The sequence below is a fragment of the Sardina pilchardus genome, chromosome 6 (assembly GCF_963854185.1).
Source record: "Sardina pilchardus chromosome 6, fSarPil1.1, whole genome shotgun sequence".
Classification (NCBI taxonomy): Eukaryota; Metazoa; Chordata; class Actinopteri; order Clupeiformes; family Clupeidae; genus Sardina; species Sardina pilchardus.
The window spans coordinates 33072473-33089365 of record NC_084999.1 but is presented as its reverse complement, the minus strand read 5'-3'; the positions used below and the strand labels follow the sequence as shown (position 1 = coordinate 33089365).

Sequence of the window (16893 nt, the reverse complement as noted above, 5' to 3'; positions counted from 1 at the left end):
GTCCATGAAGATGAGATTTAACACTGGCTATGTAGCCTATGTCTAGGCTGCAGATTATGGCGTGGAAGAGCGCAGATTGTCAAAATGACCGATTATTGTAACCCGTTGTTGTCCTCATGTGGGAGAATTAGGCTAATTATATAGGCTACGAAAGACGTTATGTGCGTTTTTCCTTTCCGCGGGTCGGGTCGGATTTGGGTCACAATTCGAACATATTTTTGCGGATTGGGCGGGGCGGTTTGGATCTCCTGAGGAGTCGGGTTGGGGCGGGTTTTAAAAAAAAGCCCACCCGCGCATCACTACCATCTAGATACTATGTGTAACTGATGCTAACGTTATTCCACCACACTATATTGTGTGGCGGAATAATATTGGGAGCACTTAGACTCTGCACAGTAATATCCTCACTCCAAAGTGAAACTGAAAGTGCAAGAGTGAGGATATTACTGCGCCACACAATATAGTTATCCCTCTTATCTGCTTAGAAATGCACCACATTTTATTTTGTCTCACCTTACTTGGTCGTGTGACTACTCGTGTAACTGTATTTTAATAGGGAAAACATGGAGGTGTTTGGTTGCCTCTAACTTTATCTCTTTTTGGATCCTAATGAATACATTGGGCTAGCTAAGTGCTATCAAAGTTGTGCCGCGCGCCAGAGCCAGTGAGTGAACGCATTGAAACGTGAGAGGTATGTATCAACTCGTCTTAATTAGGGGAATAACGTAGTTTAATATGAAAAAGTGTTCCTTTAAAACTCACTCTGGTCTTAAAACTCACTCAGGGAAATGTCTGGTCTTATCTCCATGGCACAGTCCCATCAGTTGCATCCTCCTTTTTCTGCTCCTTCTCCACCATACTGTACACTCCTGCTCCTCCTTCACCTTCATGTCCTCTGCTTTCTGCTCCCCCTGCACCTCCTCCGGATCCTCTCCCTTTTCTTTAATCACTACCTCTTCATCATCATCCTCTTTCCTCTCTTCTTTCTTGTCTTTGTTCATCATGGCCTTCTCTGCCACAGCTGTCTCCTTTCTCTTCCCTTGACTCCCATTCTGTGTCAGATCTATTCATTCAGATAGTAAGACAAGATCATTTGTAGCACATTTTATTCTGTCATTATAGACTTGAAAAAATGGGGATACAGTTAACAGACAAAAATCTCTATGAATCCTCAAGAGTTTGGTAGGGTCATGCAAAGTTAGTAAATGAATGATCAACTCTTCTGTGCCATATGCATAATACTTACCCAATGCGCTCTCCATGTCCACAGTCTCATTATCTTGCACCTCCTTCTCTTCTATCTCCACCACACACTCCTTCACCTCCTCTTGCTCCTTCTTCATGTTTTCTTTCTCTTTCTTCTCTTTGTCCTCCGTTTCCTTTCTCTCCCCTTCTTTCAATTCAACCCATTTTCCCTCTTCCATCTCATTCTGTCTCTCATCCTCCATCCTCTCCTCTGTACCATCATCTTCCATCATCTCCCTTTCCACTATCATCACATCTGGTTTCTCCTCTTGATCCTCTATATTCTGGGTCAAGTCTGTATTTAGATCAGAAGGGTGATCATTTGTATCCAGTAATAAATGAGGTAACATGTACATCTACAGTACATGTTAGGATTCTGTACATCTGACATTAGCTAGGATTAACCTCCATGGCTACCTATATAATATACTGTAAAACTGGAAGAATGATCTACAGTACCCATTCAATGTTGCTGCGCTTTATCTTAACACTCACCATAGGAGACTACCAGTGATCTCACCAAAGTGATGGTCTCATCCGCATTTTCCTCCTTTCTCTCGTCCTCTACCTCCACCACACATTCTTCTCTCTCCTCCTTCTCCTCTATGCCTTTCTTGAATTCCTTCTTGTCCAACTTCAGCTGTTCATTTTCTAGCTCCTTTCTCTCTTCTTTCTCTTTTAGCTCTCTCTCTTTCTCTTTTCCCATCTCATTCTCTCCCTCCTCCTCTTCTTTCCATTCTCTGTTTATCTTCTCCTTCTTCTCTCTCTTCTCCTGATCATCATTGTCCATCAGATCTAAAAATGTAGACGGGCAGGACGATGTGATTGAACACATACTGTACATTACCTGGCATTTTATTGCTCATTGGAAAGTAACTGACATTAACCATCCATACTGATAGCAGAGCTAGCTGATGCGCTAGCTACCAGATTAATTTGGTAGATAGATTACAACTATCCCTTACCAACCTGATAAATACAAGCTCTACCTAAAGCAGCATCAAGATGGATTGTGGACCAACAAAATAAATAATTCTTTACAATAACTTGGTCCCACCATGTGCCTTTTTTGTTGCTTTACTTGCTTACATATAGGCAACTTACTTTTTGGCTCAATGCCCAGATGTGCGGCCACATTCACAATAATTTGCAGGTCAAATACTTTTGAAATGCATTTGTTGTATTTTTGAACACACGCACACACATACACAGGGACGGGCATTATTTCCAATTCATATTTAATGTATAAAATAATATTTCTCAGTAGTTTTATATGGGCCTTAGCGAACTGTTATATAAAAGTCCTAAATTACAGAAAACACTGGACCGGGGTTATTTTGTTTGAGTGATTCAGCAACATCTTTAATGGGCAAAATACTTTATTTGATTTAGTAGTTAGGGGAAGAAAGACCAATTATAAACCAAATGATAATAAAAGAGCTAATCAAACAATAATAGACAGAGATGGAGTCCTCTGATGCATCATTGCGAGCATCAAGTCTTGCAAATGGAGGCAGGTGCTCATCCTCTGCAACAGATCCTGTGCCATAATGTAAAGAGGACATGCATTAATTCAACTTTGCTGTATCCTGGGTTATAGGGCTTCCTAATAGCTATTAATTTCTAAATGTAATTTTGTAATATTTCTGTTTTACTCTGTTACAAAGTTATTCATTTGAGTTTCGAGCAGCTACATACCTTGCACATCTCCCTTCTCTTTGTTCTCAATTTGCACTTTGTCCTCCAAGTCATCATTGCCCAGTTCAGGAACAGTCGGGCTGTTGGACTCGGTGCCTATCAAAATGCATTCATTCCAAAAACTTATCAGTTACATGGTACAGCTTGGGTTCCAATTCCAATTCTATTCCAGGTCCAGTTTTTCAGTATTCTAATATAAAACATGCTTCATGATTGAGGCTCTAAGACCAAGTCATTTACTGACTGTCTCACAAATGAACAAGTGTCTCAGCCCAAACATTAACCTAACCATCCTGAAATTCAAATGTGTTGATTCCGGTCCACTATTTCACTTACGTGTCTCTGTTTTGTCCTGGATGGCTGGTGTCCCATGCAGGATCATGTTCTGCCATCTCTGGCTGCAGGCCTTTTTGCCTGACAGGAGTACACAGCCTGTAGAAAAGATCAGACAGAGTTGCTGAATTACGCTAAAGCATTCCACGTGATCGTTTATTCTATTTTTACTGTTTTTCTCAAGTTCACTTACACTTCTCCATGTTTTCCTGGACGACTGGTGGTGTCCATCCCAGGATCACATCCTGCCATTTCGGGCTGCAGGCCTTTTTTCCCCTCAGGGGCAAGCAGGCTACTGAAATGGTAATGGAAATATTCGGTCAGCCGTCACTTCAAACACTGCTGAATTACACTACTTTAGTCTCTCATACTCTTCCTGTTTTTACTCAGGGGATTGGTCTCACCAGTCTTGTGGTCCTGGTTGGACTTTTCCTTCTCTACGTCCTCCATGTCACCCCGACAGTGGGACCTCTGGGCTCTCAGCTGGACCTTCAGGGGTTTCCTTGAGTCCTGGAAAGCCTGCAGGGTGACGTCCATTTTCTCCTGGACTTTGCACCTCACCAGTTTGCTTTCTCCCCTCTTCGGCTTCCATCCAGCGGCCACAAGTTGCTCTCTTCCCCTTTCCTGGTTGGAGGTGTTGGATCCAGACTTGGGAACTTTTCTGTTCAGTCCCGTGTTCCACTTCTGGTCCATCTTCTCCATGGCCTGTAGTTTGCTAATGCGCAAGTTCCTGCGGCGTTGTTTTGTGCCTCTTTGCCTGACCATGCTCCTGATGCTGGCCCAGACAGACCTCAGGGCATCCCTGAAGCATCCACGGGACTCCATTTGAGGCCCTTTCTTACGTTTTGCTTTAATTGGAAACTGTGAAGTAATTGTATAAAAAAGAAGCAATAGCAGGAAGAATGCTTTCCTCAGTGCTGTCTCTTCATCAGTCTGTGTCAAAGTGACAAAATGTTTTCTTTGAATGTTCAAAGATGAACTCTCAGCCGATGATGTCATAGGCATTAGCATGATGTCATAATTGATGATGCCTGATGAGGTTTTGCTCAGAGCCATCTATATATGGCTCTGGTTTTGCTTAAAGGGGCACTATTATGCTATTATTTACTGTTTATTATTTAATCTGTTAGGTCTAATGGAATTGATTTACAGCGTTGAAGTGTCGTCGGCCAAATTATTTTTCCTCTTATGTCTATCAGTATGCAACCCCTATGTGAAACGCTCAGTTGCTGAGAATTTTGAGGCACTTAGAATCTTGGTGCTGACAAAGACGTCCCGTCACACATTTTACACAGTAGGCTATTATGGCGTCAGTGCTACCTTATCAATTTGAGCCAGAATCCGACCCCGAAAGCGACAATGGAGCTGATGAACTCATTGACGAGGACGATGCTGGTCGTCGATTGGGCCAGGACGTTTCACTGTGGTAAGTTTTTGTTTATTTATTTATGTAATTAAGTAATGTATTACCCACACCTGATTTACGAAATGTATCTCTAGCGTCTGTCTTAGCCCATACTCGTAGCCTACTGTTCAAGCCTCGACAACAAGCTTTATTTGCCTCCCTGACAGGGAATATAAGTGTGTCAAACTGCGTTTGTTTGTCCAGTTATAACTTATAACATCTTTGTTACTTAGGTGCACCTGTGGGAATTGTACCACTATGCCCACTGAAGCGGAGAACATCTGCTGCAGGGAAATCGCAAAGGTAAAGCTGACGCAACTTCAGGCTAGCCATCTATCTATGGGCTAAGCTACTACACCGTTTGTTGAGAATGATCTCGTCACCCTAGCCTAGCATAACATCCCCTTACGTACTACTACAAAAAACGTTTAGTTAATCACGCATGTTTATAACATCGCTACCATGCTACAGTAATGGTAAGATGATCTCACAAGTTCACTGTAGTCTCAGCCAGCTGCATACTTAAGTCATCGTTATGTTCAAAAAGCTAATAAAATATCTCTGTTGTAATGATACAATTCACTGTAGTCTCAGCCAGCTGCATACTGTGTTGTACTAATTATGTAAAAAACGAATCAGTGATAACATTTATTTGTAAATAAAAGTCTGACTGGAAAACGTATGTTGCTTCTTGAATCAATAGTCTCCACATTCTTATATCTTGTTGCTTGTTAGGTGCTAAGACGAATGGGCCAAGTGCCAGTACCAATGATCTGCATGACAGAGCATCCAGGCCTAGAGCCTGTATGTCTGAACCCATACAGTCTGCAAAATGTCTACAACATTTATAAATATGATTTTGGACCTGTTAGACACAGAACAGAGGAAGAGTAAGTTATTTTGACTATAAAACTCTTATCAAAACAAAGTTGGAGTATGAAAATTAAACTAAAATATTAAAAAGGCATGTTAGTTAAGTATTTCAGGTAATAAGTCAATTTGTTTTGATTGAGTGAAGACAAATCCAATAACAATGTCCATTTACAGTTCTAGTGAAATTATATGCCAAAACAAAATGTGAGTGACGAAATTTCATTAAAATGGTGGATACAGCATTTTGGAACTAAACACTTCATTTGAAAATCGTTGAACTGAGAGTTCTGTTCCTTGTCTCTCAGGGGTTTCAGGCATCTTGCCTACCGCAGCTTTGTAAGCTGGTGCTGGGGTTATTTAGGACGTAGTCGTCGGGTTGTCATCCCATCATGTGTGGTGCAGCGGATACGGCAGAAGTTCCAGTCTGGTGACTACACAGGCTTCAGACCACCTATTGACTGAATCGGTTTCGTAAATAAAAGTCTGACTGGATAACACATATCGCTTCCTGAATCAGTATTGTCCATGCAGCACTCAACAATGATGCCAAGGTCACTTGTTAAACAGTAGTTCGTTATTTTGTCTTATGTTCTTTATTAGGTACAAAGACAAATGAGACATGTGCCAGTAACTGTAATGTGCATGTCAGAAGATTCAGGCCTAGAGCCTGTGTGTCTAAACCCATGCAGTCTATAAAATATTATCTACAACATTTACAAAATATGATTATTGACCTGTTTGGCACAGAACAGAGGAATAGTAAGTTACTTTAGCTGTAATAAGCTCTTACTAAACAAAACAAAAGCATTATTCTTATGTCATTTGTAGGTATGTAAACATTGTTGACAATAGTGTATAACTTCCATAGAGTATAAAACTAAAACATTAAAAAAGTAAAGTTATTTAAGAGTGATGCAGTGAATACGTCAGCCGTTCCCGTCTGGTAATTACACAGGCTTCAGACTACCTATTGTTTGAAGCGGGAGACATGACGGGCAATCAGCTCAGCCTTTGGGGTTTTGGGAAATTCTGCTGAGAGGTCTGGAGGGATGGGGATGGCGTTCATTTCCTCTGCAAATGATGTGGGGTCTTCAAAAACTTCTTGCATGAGCAGCCTCATGAGTTCACGTACATAGTCTAGAACACACAGTATAGCATTCAAATCCAAAAAATGTGTCCATAACAATCTGTAAACTGTTTTATGTGTGTTTTAAAAAAATCTTTTACAAACTTACTGAAGGTTGGTTTTGTTTTCACGGGCTTCACAGTGCCTTCCCCTTTCTTCGACTTTGGAAAAACAACCTTGAAAACTGCCTGTCCAGTAGACGTTGTGGCTTGTTCCCGTGTAGCATTTTCGTTGTGGTGCATTGCTGCTAAATACAACCTATGGGAACAACAACACAGCAACATTATTAAATACATGAAATGACTGACAGTTATGTCAATCCCTAACTTTTAAAATCATGACATTGTGTATTACCTGCACAACATTCCCATGAAGGGGAAAACTACATTCTTTGGTGCGAAACGCAGTATCAGGCTGTGGAAAGACTCCAGTGATGAGGTCTGGTGATGGTGGCTGAGTTTCTCTACATCCTTCAGGACTCTCTTGTTGAGCAATATTTTCTCAGCTTTGTGAAGTGCAACTGACCCTTCAGTAAAATAAGAACACACAATGAAATATTAACCCCTTGAATCATAACAATGTGTGAAAAATGTAACACTTGATTTTCTGAGTAATGTTAATTTTGCACATACCAGGTTGCAGCCATTTATTGGGATCCCTTGAGGCGTGGTCAGGATGCAGACATTTGGGGAAAATGGGGTCTTCATGGACATGAACATTTTGTAGGTGGTTTAGCAGTGATGTCCACTTTGCCACCTTTTCTGGTCCAGTGCTTGATGATGTGGCACACCAGTAGACATGGTTTTTTATGCTCTGCAGCCACTTCTTCAGGACATCACAGTCTTCGTTGTGCGAAGCTTTCTCAAGCTTTTTGGACAAACCTATTTACCACACACACTAATTATATGACGATCTGTTAATTCATTACTTCAAAGTTTAGGATATGAATTAGAAAGACAATTTACCTTTCTCAAAGTGCCAAACGTCATAGAACTGAGTTAAGCTGCGTTCCCTCAGAAATTTCTGGATCTGTGGATGACGGTCTGTTACAATGTACTCCACCTTCAATCCATTCAACTCCAGGTGATCTAAGCATCTTTTCAGTCCCTCCTTCTCCATGTGATAGCTGCCACCTACTTCATTGCTCTGGTAATTACAGGTCATTACAAACAAAAAACATGAGACAAAATCACAGATTTTAAAGATTTAAATTCAAACAAATCTAAAGAGAGAAACATACCTGAACCAGTTGGATGTCCATAATAGTGTTGCTCTCCAGATTCATCAGTGAGTAGCTGCCAAACTTTGCTGAGTGCCCTAAAAATATATGTATTGGAATGCATGAAGCTTTTCAGCACACCTCCAAGGAATGTCATATGATTCAGAATGCAAACTAATTATTTACTTGCAAGACTATTTCAAATTTCTACAAACCTGGAGAATCAGCCCTCATGTCTCCTCCCACTGCAACCACGCCACCAAGGCGCAATTGATGCTGGAAATTATCATGCTGATCCATTTTCCACTTGTGAACAATGGCCGGTTCCATGTAATTCCTTGCATGCCTTCTGAAGGTGTCATACCGAAATATCTGCAGTTGCATGGCCTTGCAGAGCTTTAAAGAAAAGGCAAATAAGAGGCGCTGAAGACCGGTTTAGTCTATCAATAGTGAGATTTGCATGTTTGAAATGGTTACATTTTTACCTTTTCCAGTTGGATGAAGGAGGTCCCAGTAAAGTAGGTCGCAGCCGAAAGTTGTAAGTTGCCGACTGGGGTACTTCCAACCATGGGCTGACTCTCCCAGTCTCTGAAGTAACTGCAGTGTGGACACCGCTGACTGAAAGCCACATAAGTTCCCATCCTTCGACGTTGGAGATTACAACCCTTCTTACACACGGGACAGTTTTCAAACAGCTGTTTGAGGCAGCTTTCAAAAACAATATACTTTTCCTCATCATGTATGGACTGTGTCTCAAACCTAACAGAGCAGAAACAAAACATAATATTAGCTTTCAAATTGGGTTTTCTAGAATAATAGCAACAGTATTGTATAGCTGGTAACCATAGTACCCTCTGCCCAACTCCGGCAACACTCAAACATATCCTAACTGGCTGTAAGACCAGCCTCACACAGGGCCGCTACACCTGGAGGCACAATCAGGTTCTCAAGGATTTGGCAGCGGCTCTTGAGACCAAGAGGAAAGCTATCAACTCCTTGCCCATAAGGTTAGTCAACTCCATCACAGCGCCAACCTTTATCCGTGAGGGACAAACTAAGCCTAACCACCCCCCAGCCAAGCCAGAAGTCGGAAAGCTAGCAAGGGCCCGGGATTGGAAGATGCTGGTTGATATTGGGAAGCAACTAGTTTTTCCACCAGAGATAGCAGCTACCACCCTTAGGCCAGACTTGGTGCTCTGGTCCCCCTCAATCAAAGCTGTTAACATCATTGCACTCACAGTCCCATGGGAGAGTTCAACTGAGGAGGCCTATGAGCGTAAGAAACTGCGCTACACGGAATTAGCTGCAGATGCGCAACAACGAGGGTGGCATACAAATGTCTATCCAGTTGAGGTGGGATGCAGAGGGTTTGTGGCATCATCCACCATTAGGCTGCTCAAACACCTGGGCATCCAAGGTCTGACTTTGCGACAGACAATTAAATCAGTCTCTGAAACAGCCGAAAGAAGCAGCCAGTGGATATGGTTGAAGAGGAGGGACCAGTGCTGGGCTCAAAGAACTTCAGAACCCATTCACTGATCCCCCACTCCACCCCCCACCCCAACATCATCTCCCATCTTCAGAACCCATTCACTAATCCCCCATCCCACCCCCACCCCAGCATCACCTCCCACCTGCAGTTCCAGAACTCTCCAGGAAGGGAGAGAACAAGGTATGCGGTCAGATCTAGGCCTGACTCAGGGGAGAGGACGTCCCTGCCATGCATAGTCCCGTGGGCCAGCGATTGGGCATGGGACACAAGCTCAGGCTTGATCCACCTGTAGCTGGCCACCTTTGATGAGGGTGTCTAGTGTTGAAAGGCCGAAACACCCCCTGATTCAAAGGTACACTACTGATGATGTGTCCCAAAATTAACATCTTCCCCATGACCCCACGCCACTCTCAACATCAAGGCAACTCATGTTGTTACCATCCAATGGCACAATGGACATTGTACCATCATGTCCCGTGTATGATGAATCTGAATATCTGGACCCGTCCAGTGACCGCTGTGAAAGGACAGCTGACAACATAGGAAAGTCTATGTGACAGCATGGAGAGACAGCTGACTGGAGGGAATAGACCCCACTGGGGCTGTCATGGGCCAGCTACCCATGACGGCAGTCTCCAACGCTGTTTCAGCTTGTTGGAGGCACCCGCCAAGTGCTACAGAAAGTGAACAGGAAAAAATACCCCTAGAGCCTGCGAGAGCGGGGGCGCAAGATGGCTCAATGACTGACAATATGGCCACAGACCCTGGAATGGACATGACTACGAGTAAGAACACAGCACATGAGATGACCACAACAGCAACAGGACTCTCACTTCAGGTGTGCCCCTGTGGCTGGGCGAAAGTAACATCATTCAGAGGGCTAAGGACCCATCAAGGAAAGAGAGGGTGCTTGAGGGGGCAGAGACAAGGGCCTCCCGTTGACCAGTACTTCTTACGGAGTACCCAGTCAAGTCAGTCGATTGAAGCACAGCGACCGGACAAAAACCAAAGTTCGCAGAGCATCAACACCCCTGCCACTGAGGAGGATACAAGCACAGAAATGCTGATGGAGGAGCCTACCCAGCCACAGAGGCCTCCTAAGGAGGAGAAGATCAAAGGGCACAGACCAAGAGTGAAGTGGCCCAAAGCTGTTGAAAAAAGAGAGTGGGAAACGGTCAACCATGACCTGATAAAAATCCTGGAACAACAGGTGGGCACTGCAGAGAAAAAGTTGGAAAGGATGGGTGACATCATCTATCAGTATGGAGAGGAGCGATTCGGAGTGAAGGAACAGAGAAACAGCAAGGCAACTTCAACACCAGTCAAATCTAGGAGGCAGCAAGAGATCGAAAGACTGGTCAGGGAGAGAAGACAGCTGAGGAAGCAGTGGAAGAAGGCCTCTGATACAGCTAGGGATGGTCTTATGCTACTCCAGGGGGACATCAAATCCCGACTTGCAACCTTGCGTAGAGCGGAGAACTTGCGGAAACTTCGCAAGAGGAAGGAACACACAAGAGCACAGTTCTATAAAAACCCCTTCAAGTTCGTTAAAGGCCTTTTCGATAAGGACAAAAGCGGAATCCTGAAAAGTTCGAAACAGGAGCTGGAAAAACATCTGGAAACGGTCCATCATGACTCAAGAAGGCACGAGCAGCTCGTGATCCCTCATGATATCCCACCTATTCAGCCTCCTGAATACAACCTGGAGACTGGCCCCCCAAAGTGGAAGGAAGTGGAGAACACAATACGGCGTACAAGATCAGCATCAGCCCCTGGGCCGAATGGGGTGCCGTATAAGCTCTACAAGAATGCACCAGATGTTCTCCGGCATCTGTGGAAGCTCATGAGAATAGTGTGGCAGAAGGGGATAATACCTAAGGCATGGCGAAGGGCTGGAGGGGTGTTAATTCCCAAGGAGAAGGATGCATCAGACATCAGTCAATTCCGGCCAATCTGTCTTCTGAACGTTGAGGGGAAAATCTTCTTTAGCATGATTGCACAGAGGCTTTCCGCTTACCTAGAGAAGAATAAATATGTTGATACATCTATACAGAAGGCCGGCATTCCTGGGTTCTCTGGTTGCTTGGAGCATACTAGTATGATCTGGCACCAGATTCAAGCGGCAAAGAAGGACAAACGAGACCTCCATGTCACCTTTCTTGACCTGGCCAATGCCTTTGGATCCGTCCCCCACAACCTGCTCTGGGAATCTTTCAACTTTTTCCATATTCCATCACCCATCACTACACTGGTGAAGGCCTATTTTGAAGACCTGCAATTGTGCTTCACAACAGCGGACTTCACAACATCTTGGCTTCGCCTAGAGATAGGCATCATGGCAGGCTGTACAATCTCGCCCCTGGCCTTTACTATGGCAATGGAGGTTATCATCAGGGCCTCAAAATGGGTGGTGGGGGGCGAACGAACCAAGAACGGGATCCGCCTGCCACCCATCCGAGCGTATATGGATGATATGACCACTCTGACCACTACTGCAGCGTGCACCAGGCGGCTACTTGGTAAACTGCAGGAGAACATCAAGTGGGCCCGGATGAAAATCAAACCAAGCAAGTCACGGAGCATCTCAATAGTCAAGGGAGAGCTAAAAAACGTGAGATTCTGTATTGGTGATGACCCCATACCAACGGTGTCCGAGCAACCTGTCAAGAGCCTGGGCAGATGGTACAACGCAAGCCTCAGGGACAAAGACCAAGTGAAACAAATAAAACAGGACATGACTAACAGTCTGGAAAACATCAACAAGACTCTTCTGCCAGGGAAGCTCAAACTCTGGTGCTTGCAATTTGGGCTTCTACCTCGAGTGATGTGGCCACTTACCATCTATGAGGTCCCAATAACAACTGTGGAGAAGATGGAGCGAACTGTGTCTTCATATGTGAAAAAATGGCTTGGTGTCCCACGCTGTCTGACCAACATCAGCCTTTATGGAAAGGGGGTCCTTGAATTGCCCATCACGGGCCTCACTGAAGAGTACAAGTGCTCTAAAGTGAGGCTCCTGATGACATTGAGGGACTCCAGGGATCAGACCATCAGCAATGCTGCACCAGCCTTGGTGACTGGACGGAAATGGACACCATCCGCTGCGGCACAGCAGGCCATGTCAGCCCTGAAGCACAGTGACATTGTGGGCCATGTCCAACTGGGGAGAGGAGGCTTTGGCCTTGTGCCAAGTAAACCAACTTGGCAGAAGGCGTCATCGGCAGAAAGGAGGAAAATGGTGGTGGAGGAGGTTCGCCGTCAGGAGGAAGCAGAAAGAAACGCAAAAGCCGTCTCCCTAGCCAAACAGGGACAATGGATGAGGTGGGAAGGCCTGGAGAGAAGGGTGCTCAGCTGGAGGCAGCTCTGGGAAATGGAGGCAAGCAGTATCAGCTTCATTATCAGAGCTACTTATGATGTGCTCCCATCTCCAAAGAACCTCCACGTGTGGTATGGTGAAGACCCAACTTGTACCCTCTGCCCAACTCCGGCAACACTCAAACATATCCTAACTGGCTGTAAGACCAGCCTCACACAGGGCCGCTACACCTGGAGGCACAATCAGGTTCTCAAGGATTTGGCAGCGGCTCTTGAGACCAAGAGGAAAGCTATCAACTCCTTGCCCATAAGGTTAGTCAACTCCATCACAGCGCCAACCTTTATCCGTGAGGGACAAACTAAGCCTAACCACCCCCCAGCCAAGCCAGAAGTCGGAAAGCTAGCAAGGGCCCGGGATTGGAAGATGCTGGTTGATATTGGGAAGCAACTAGTTTTTCCACCAGAGATAGCAGCTACCACCCTTAGGCCAGACTTGGTGCTCTGGTCCCCCTCAATCAAAGCTGTTAACATCATTGAACTCACAGTCCCATGGGAGAGTTCAACTGAGGAGGCCTATGAGCGTAAGAAACTGCGCTACACGGAATTAGCTGCAGATGCGCAACAACGAGGGTGGCATACAAATGTCTATCCAGTTGAGGTGGGATGCAGAGGGTTTGTGGCATCATCCACCATTAGGCTGCTCAAACACCTGGGCATCCAAGGTCTGACTTTGCGACAGACAATTAAATCAGTCTCTGAAACAGCCGAAAGAAGCAGCCAGTGGATATGGTTGAAGAGGAGGGACCAGTGCTGGGCTCAAAGAACTTCAGAACCCATTCACTGATCCCCCACTCCACCCCCCACCCCAACATCATCTCCCATCTTCAGAACCCATTCACTAATCCCCCATCCCACCCCCACCCCAGCATCACCTCCCACCTGCAGTTCCAGAACTCTCCAGGAAGGGAGAGAACAAGGTATGCGGTCAGATCTAGGCCTGACTCAGGGGAGAGGACGTCCCTGCCATGCATAGTCCCGTGGGCCAGCGATTGGGCATGGGACACAAGCTCAGGCTTGATCCACCTGTAGCTGGCCACCTTTGATGAGGGTGTCTAGTGTTGAAAGGCCGAAACACCCCCTGATTCAAAGGTACACTACTGATGATGTGTCCCAAAATTAACATCTTCCCCATGACCCCACGCCACTCTCAACATCAAGGCAACTCATGTTGTTACCATCCAATGGCACAATGGACATTGTACCATCATGTCCCGTGTATGATGAATCATAGCCAATATTGCTTTACAGTCAATACTATAAACTTACGAGATGTCAGATTCCTCTGTAAGTACAGAATCTCCAGGGTTGTAAGTCGAGTCCAGAGGCTCCTTAAGAAATTCAGTTGAAGAGTCACTCTCCTCCATCTCCTCATCCTCCAGCTCAAGCCGTGGTCGCTTGCTAGGTCGGCAGCCTGGGCCCTTTACTGGCGTAGACGCCAGTAGTGAGTCTGTTAAACTGAAAAGAGGCACCTTTGTCTGGATACCTACGAATAATATAAACAAACTTATTACAAAAAGAGTAGACCTCGGTTAACAACTAGTACATCACACAATACAAGACATTTTCAAATATATAAATATCCACATTTGTTTCTGACACTAACAACGTTCAGTGGCTATATACCTTTGCTTCTCGTGTGCCGTTTTCAGCGATCCCATGGACAACTGTGTGCCGACTGAAGTCGTCTTCAATGGCGCACTTTGTACAGCCACAGAATGCATTCCCACAGTGTGGCTCGTCTGGGTTCCCGCCGAATTAAGCTGAGGCGAGTCGGTCTGACATCCGACGTGTCGGAAGGGGAGAGATGGGGCACTGGAGTCCTGTAATTATTAGACCAAATATGTTACGAAAATAATTGTATACAACCTAACAGTTAACATCTTAAACAGGAACGCTAACGTTAGCCATTTAACCAAATAGTTCCCCTCGCATAGCTAACGTTAATTCATGAGACCGTTTAGAACTTGACGGATCCCCGCGAAAAAACTAATTTATTGATCTACACCAGTGAAAGATTAGTCATCAAGACTACAGACATAATTCTCTCTACTTCACCATGGTAGCCTTACGATCAGAGCTAACTACACCTTAGTTAATTAAAACACATAACTTGCTTTTGAGATTTAGCTGAGGCAAGTTCAAATCAGACCGCCAACTCGGGTCAGCCTCGCGAACACTAACGTTAGTTAGCTAATCTAAGCTTGCAAACTTGTAGGGTTAATTACCCTAACTAACGTTAACTTTACACACAACACAACAACTTTTGTTAATATCACAATAGGTTAACTTACATGTCGAGGGACATCTTCACCCATGGGGCCACATAAAGTTGGTACAGCATTTTCCCTCAGAGCTAGCATCTTTGCAAATCCAGTGCTGAACAAACGCAGGTTGGTGAAGCAGTCATCCGTAAAATGACGGGGACACAGGAAAATGATCGGTAAAGTTAGAGGAATATAATTAAAAATAAAATCAAGCCAACGGGTACGTGAAGGCTCTGCCTTTGGCAAGGCATACAAGGGAGACACCCCTTCACAACGCAGAAAACATCTTCGACCCATTGCTGAAAACCTAAACTTGCTAAACTAGCTTGCTACAAGACACGAAATCGAACGGCTACTCTGACTGATTGTGAAATCATCTGATGACGCTGTCCCATTTACTCCCAGCAAAAGTACATGGTTACGTCACCTCGTACCGGAACTAAAATAAAGCCGCGGCTGAAATTCGCAACGAGCCGTTTCTAGGCAGCGCAGTAATGTCTGTTTGCGGTATTCATTTACTCCCCCCTAGTGGTTACTTTTGTTATTGTGTCTTTGCCGACCATTTACATACACCAAAAGCTGTGTAATCCACAATAGGACAAGGAAAAAACGAAAAAGCATAATAGTGCCCCTTTAATCAGCTCTGTAGACTATGATAGCCTAATGATGATAATAATAATTATTATTATTATTATTATTTTTACTATAATAATTATTAGGATACCATACTTTATTTTTATTATTATTATTATTATTATTATTTATTTATTTATTTACATAGTATTTTTCAAGATTTTATTTCCACACAGTGCTAAAAACAGCAAAACATTCAGAGACACTAATTTAAATAGGTTTAAAATGATTTAAATACATTGTACAGTACCCTGTGTCATTTATGTACTGTGCACAAAGAATAGACAGTAGTAGTGAAAAACAATATGTAGTAAATTACATATTCCTAAAATAAAAAATCCAGGAACGCTATTTGGCAAGTGTGTCTTAAGGGCAGATATAAAGCCTGATGCTGACGGCACAGAATTAATGCTGTAAGGGCTGTTCCAGGGTTTCGGAGCCCTAACTGGAAAAGATTGGTTATTTATTCTGGAACAGCCACCAAGGTAACATGTGATCTCTTCAAACGCATTCATATCTGAACCTATGTGGCCGCACACACTCACTCACTCAGCACCTTTGATCAATTAAGTGTTTGAGTCTTTAGTCCTTAGTCCTCAGGGCTAAGATGTGTTCTGATTTCGAGGTAAGGAGCAGTTTGTGTTACAAGCTGAAACATTGCAAGGAATTTGTGATTACACACAACGAGCAACACAAGCCAGTCAATCAATGAGAGACAGGAAGGCGATCCCAAATAACCCAAAAGTAGCTTTCTGTAAATGGAAGTATAGCCATTACTTTTCCCTCCAAGAAAGTAAAGGAAGGTCTTTGGCTCAAATGCAACCGTGATGTGCACACTATACCCTGGGCAAAAGTGCCTATCCACGACGGTGCCAAGCACTTAGGGTACTTAAACATCTTTAAAAAGTATACATGCTTCCACGAAATTAGTGGCCAAGATCACCAAAGGAAAAGGAGACAGTGCCACAAAACCTAAACAACTGAAGCTTGTCCCCACCACACATTTAGTCTAAGACCAAAACTGAACTAACTGTAAACCAGGTATGTAGTGGAGGATATGCTGCCATTATGGTTGAGTCAAACTCATTCAGGGCACTAGTTGCCAAAATACCGGTCAGAGGAGGGGTAGCCCTCCCGTGTAGAAAAATGTTTTTGAACTAGACGCCCAATATAGTCAAATGAATGTGGAGCTCAAACAAATGTTATTTGTATTGATCCACTATATAAACA

The 16893-nt window shown here is 44.1% G+C and overlaps 2 protein-coding genes across 3 annotated transcripts; one reads left to right on the top strand and one right to left on the bottom strand.

Moving 5' to 3' along the window:
* Positions 1-4365: 4365 nt before the first annotated feature.
* On the top strand, positions 4366-6016 carry LOC134083469 (P2X purinoceptor 7-like). Its single transcript, XM_062539794.1, has 4 exons — positions 4366-4702; positions 4915-4984; positions 5417-5571; positions 5860-6016. Exons 1-4 carry the CDS (start codon positions 4581-4583, stop codon positions 6014-6016), a joined length of 504 nt encoding a protein of 167 aa, XP_062395778.1. The 5' UTR covers positions 4366-4580.
* Positions 6017-6124: 108 nt separating this feature from the next.
* Positions 6125-15650, bottom strand: LOC134082194 (uncharacterized). Of its 2 annotated transcripts, XM_062537839.1 has the most exons (9): positions 15058-15650; positions 14494-14586; positions 8115-8295; positions 7921-7997; positions 7646-7826; positions 7313-7561; positions 7035-7206; positions 6790-6938; positions 6125-6691 (listed from the first exon to the last, which is right to left on the bottom strand). In XM_062537839.1, exons 1-9 carry the CDS (start codon positions 15325-15327, stop codon positions 6522-6524), a joined length of 1542 nt encoding a protein of 513 aa, XP_062393823.1. In that variant the 5' UTR covers positions 15328-15650; the 3' UTR covers positions 6125-6521. The 2 variants fall into 2 exon arrangements, with proteins under 2 accessions (XP_062393823.1, XP_062393824.1); XM_062537840.1 differs by lacking the exons at positions 14494-14586; positions 15058-15650 and adding an exon at positions 8385-8646.
* Between the last annotated feature and the right edge of the window lie 1243 nt (positions 15651-16893).

What these genes read in the sequence shown, in the direction of transcription:
- LOC134083469 (XM_062539794.1), top strand. Translation starts at nt 4,581, where the DNA reads ATGGCGTCAGTGCTACCTTATCAATTTGAGCCAGAATCCGACCCCGAA. An exon ending in GCTGCAGGGAAATCGCAAAG is followed by an intron (nt 4,985 to 5,416) that starts GTAAAGCTGACG and finishes GTTGCTTGTTAG; the next exon opens with GTGCTAAGACGAATGGGCCA. An exon ending in AGACACAGAACAGAGGAAGA is followed by an intron (nt 5,572 to 5,859) that starts GTAAGTTATTTT and finishes CTTGTCTCTCAG; the next exon opens with GGGTTTCAGGCATCTTGCCT.
- LOC134082194 (XM_062537839.1), bottom strand. Translation starts at nt 15,327, where the DNA reads ATGGGTCGAAGATGTTTTCTGCGTTGTGAAGGGGTGTCTCCCTTGTAT. An exon ending in CATGAGGGCTGATTCTCCAG is followed by an intron (nt 7,998 to 8,114) that starts GTTTGTAGAAAT and finishes ATATATTTTTAG; the next exon opens with GGCACTCAGCAAAGTTTGGC. An exon ending in GAAAACAAAACCAACCTTCA is followed by an intron (nt 6,692 to 6,789) that starts GTAAGTTTGTAA and finishes TGTGTGTTCTAG; the next exon opens with ACTATGTACGTGAACTCATG.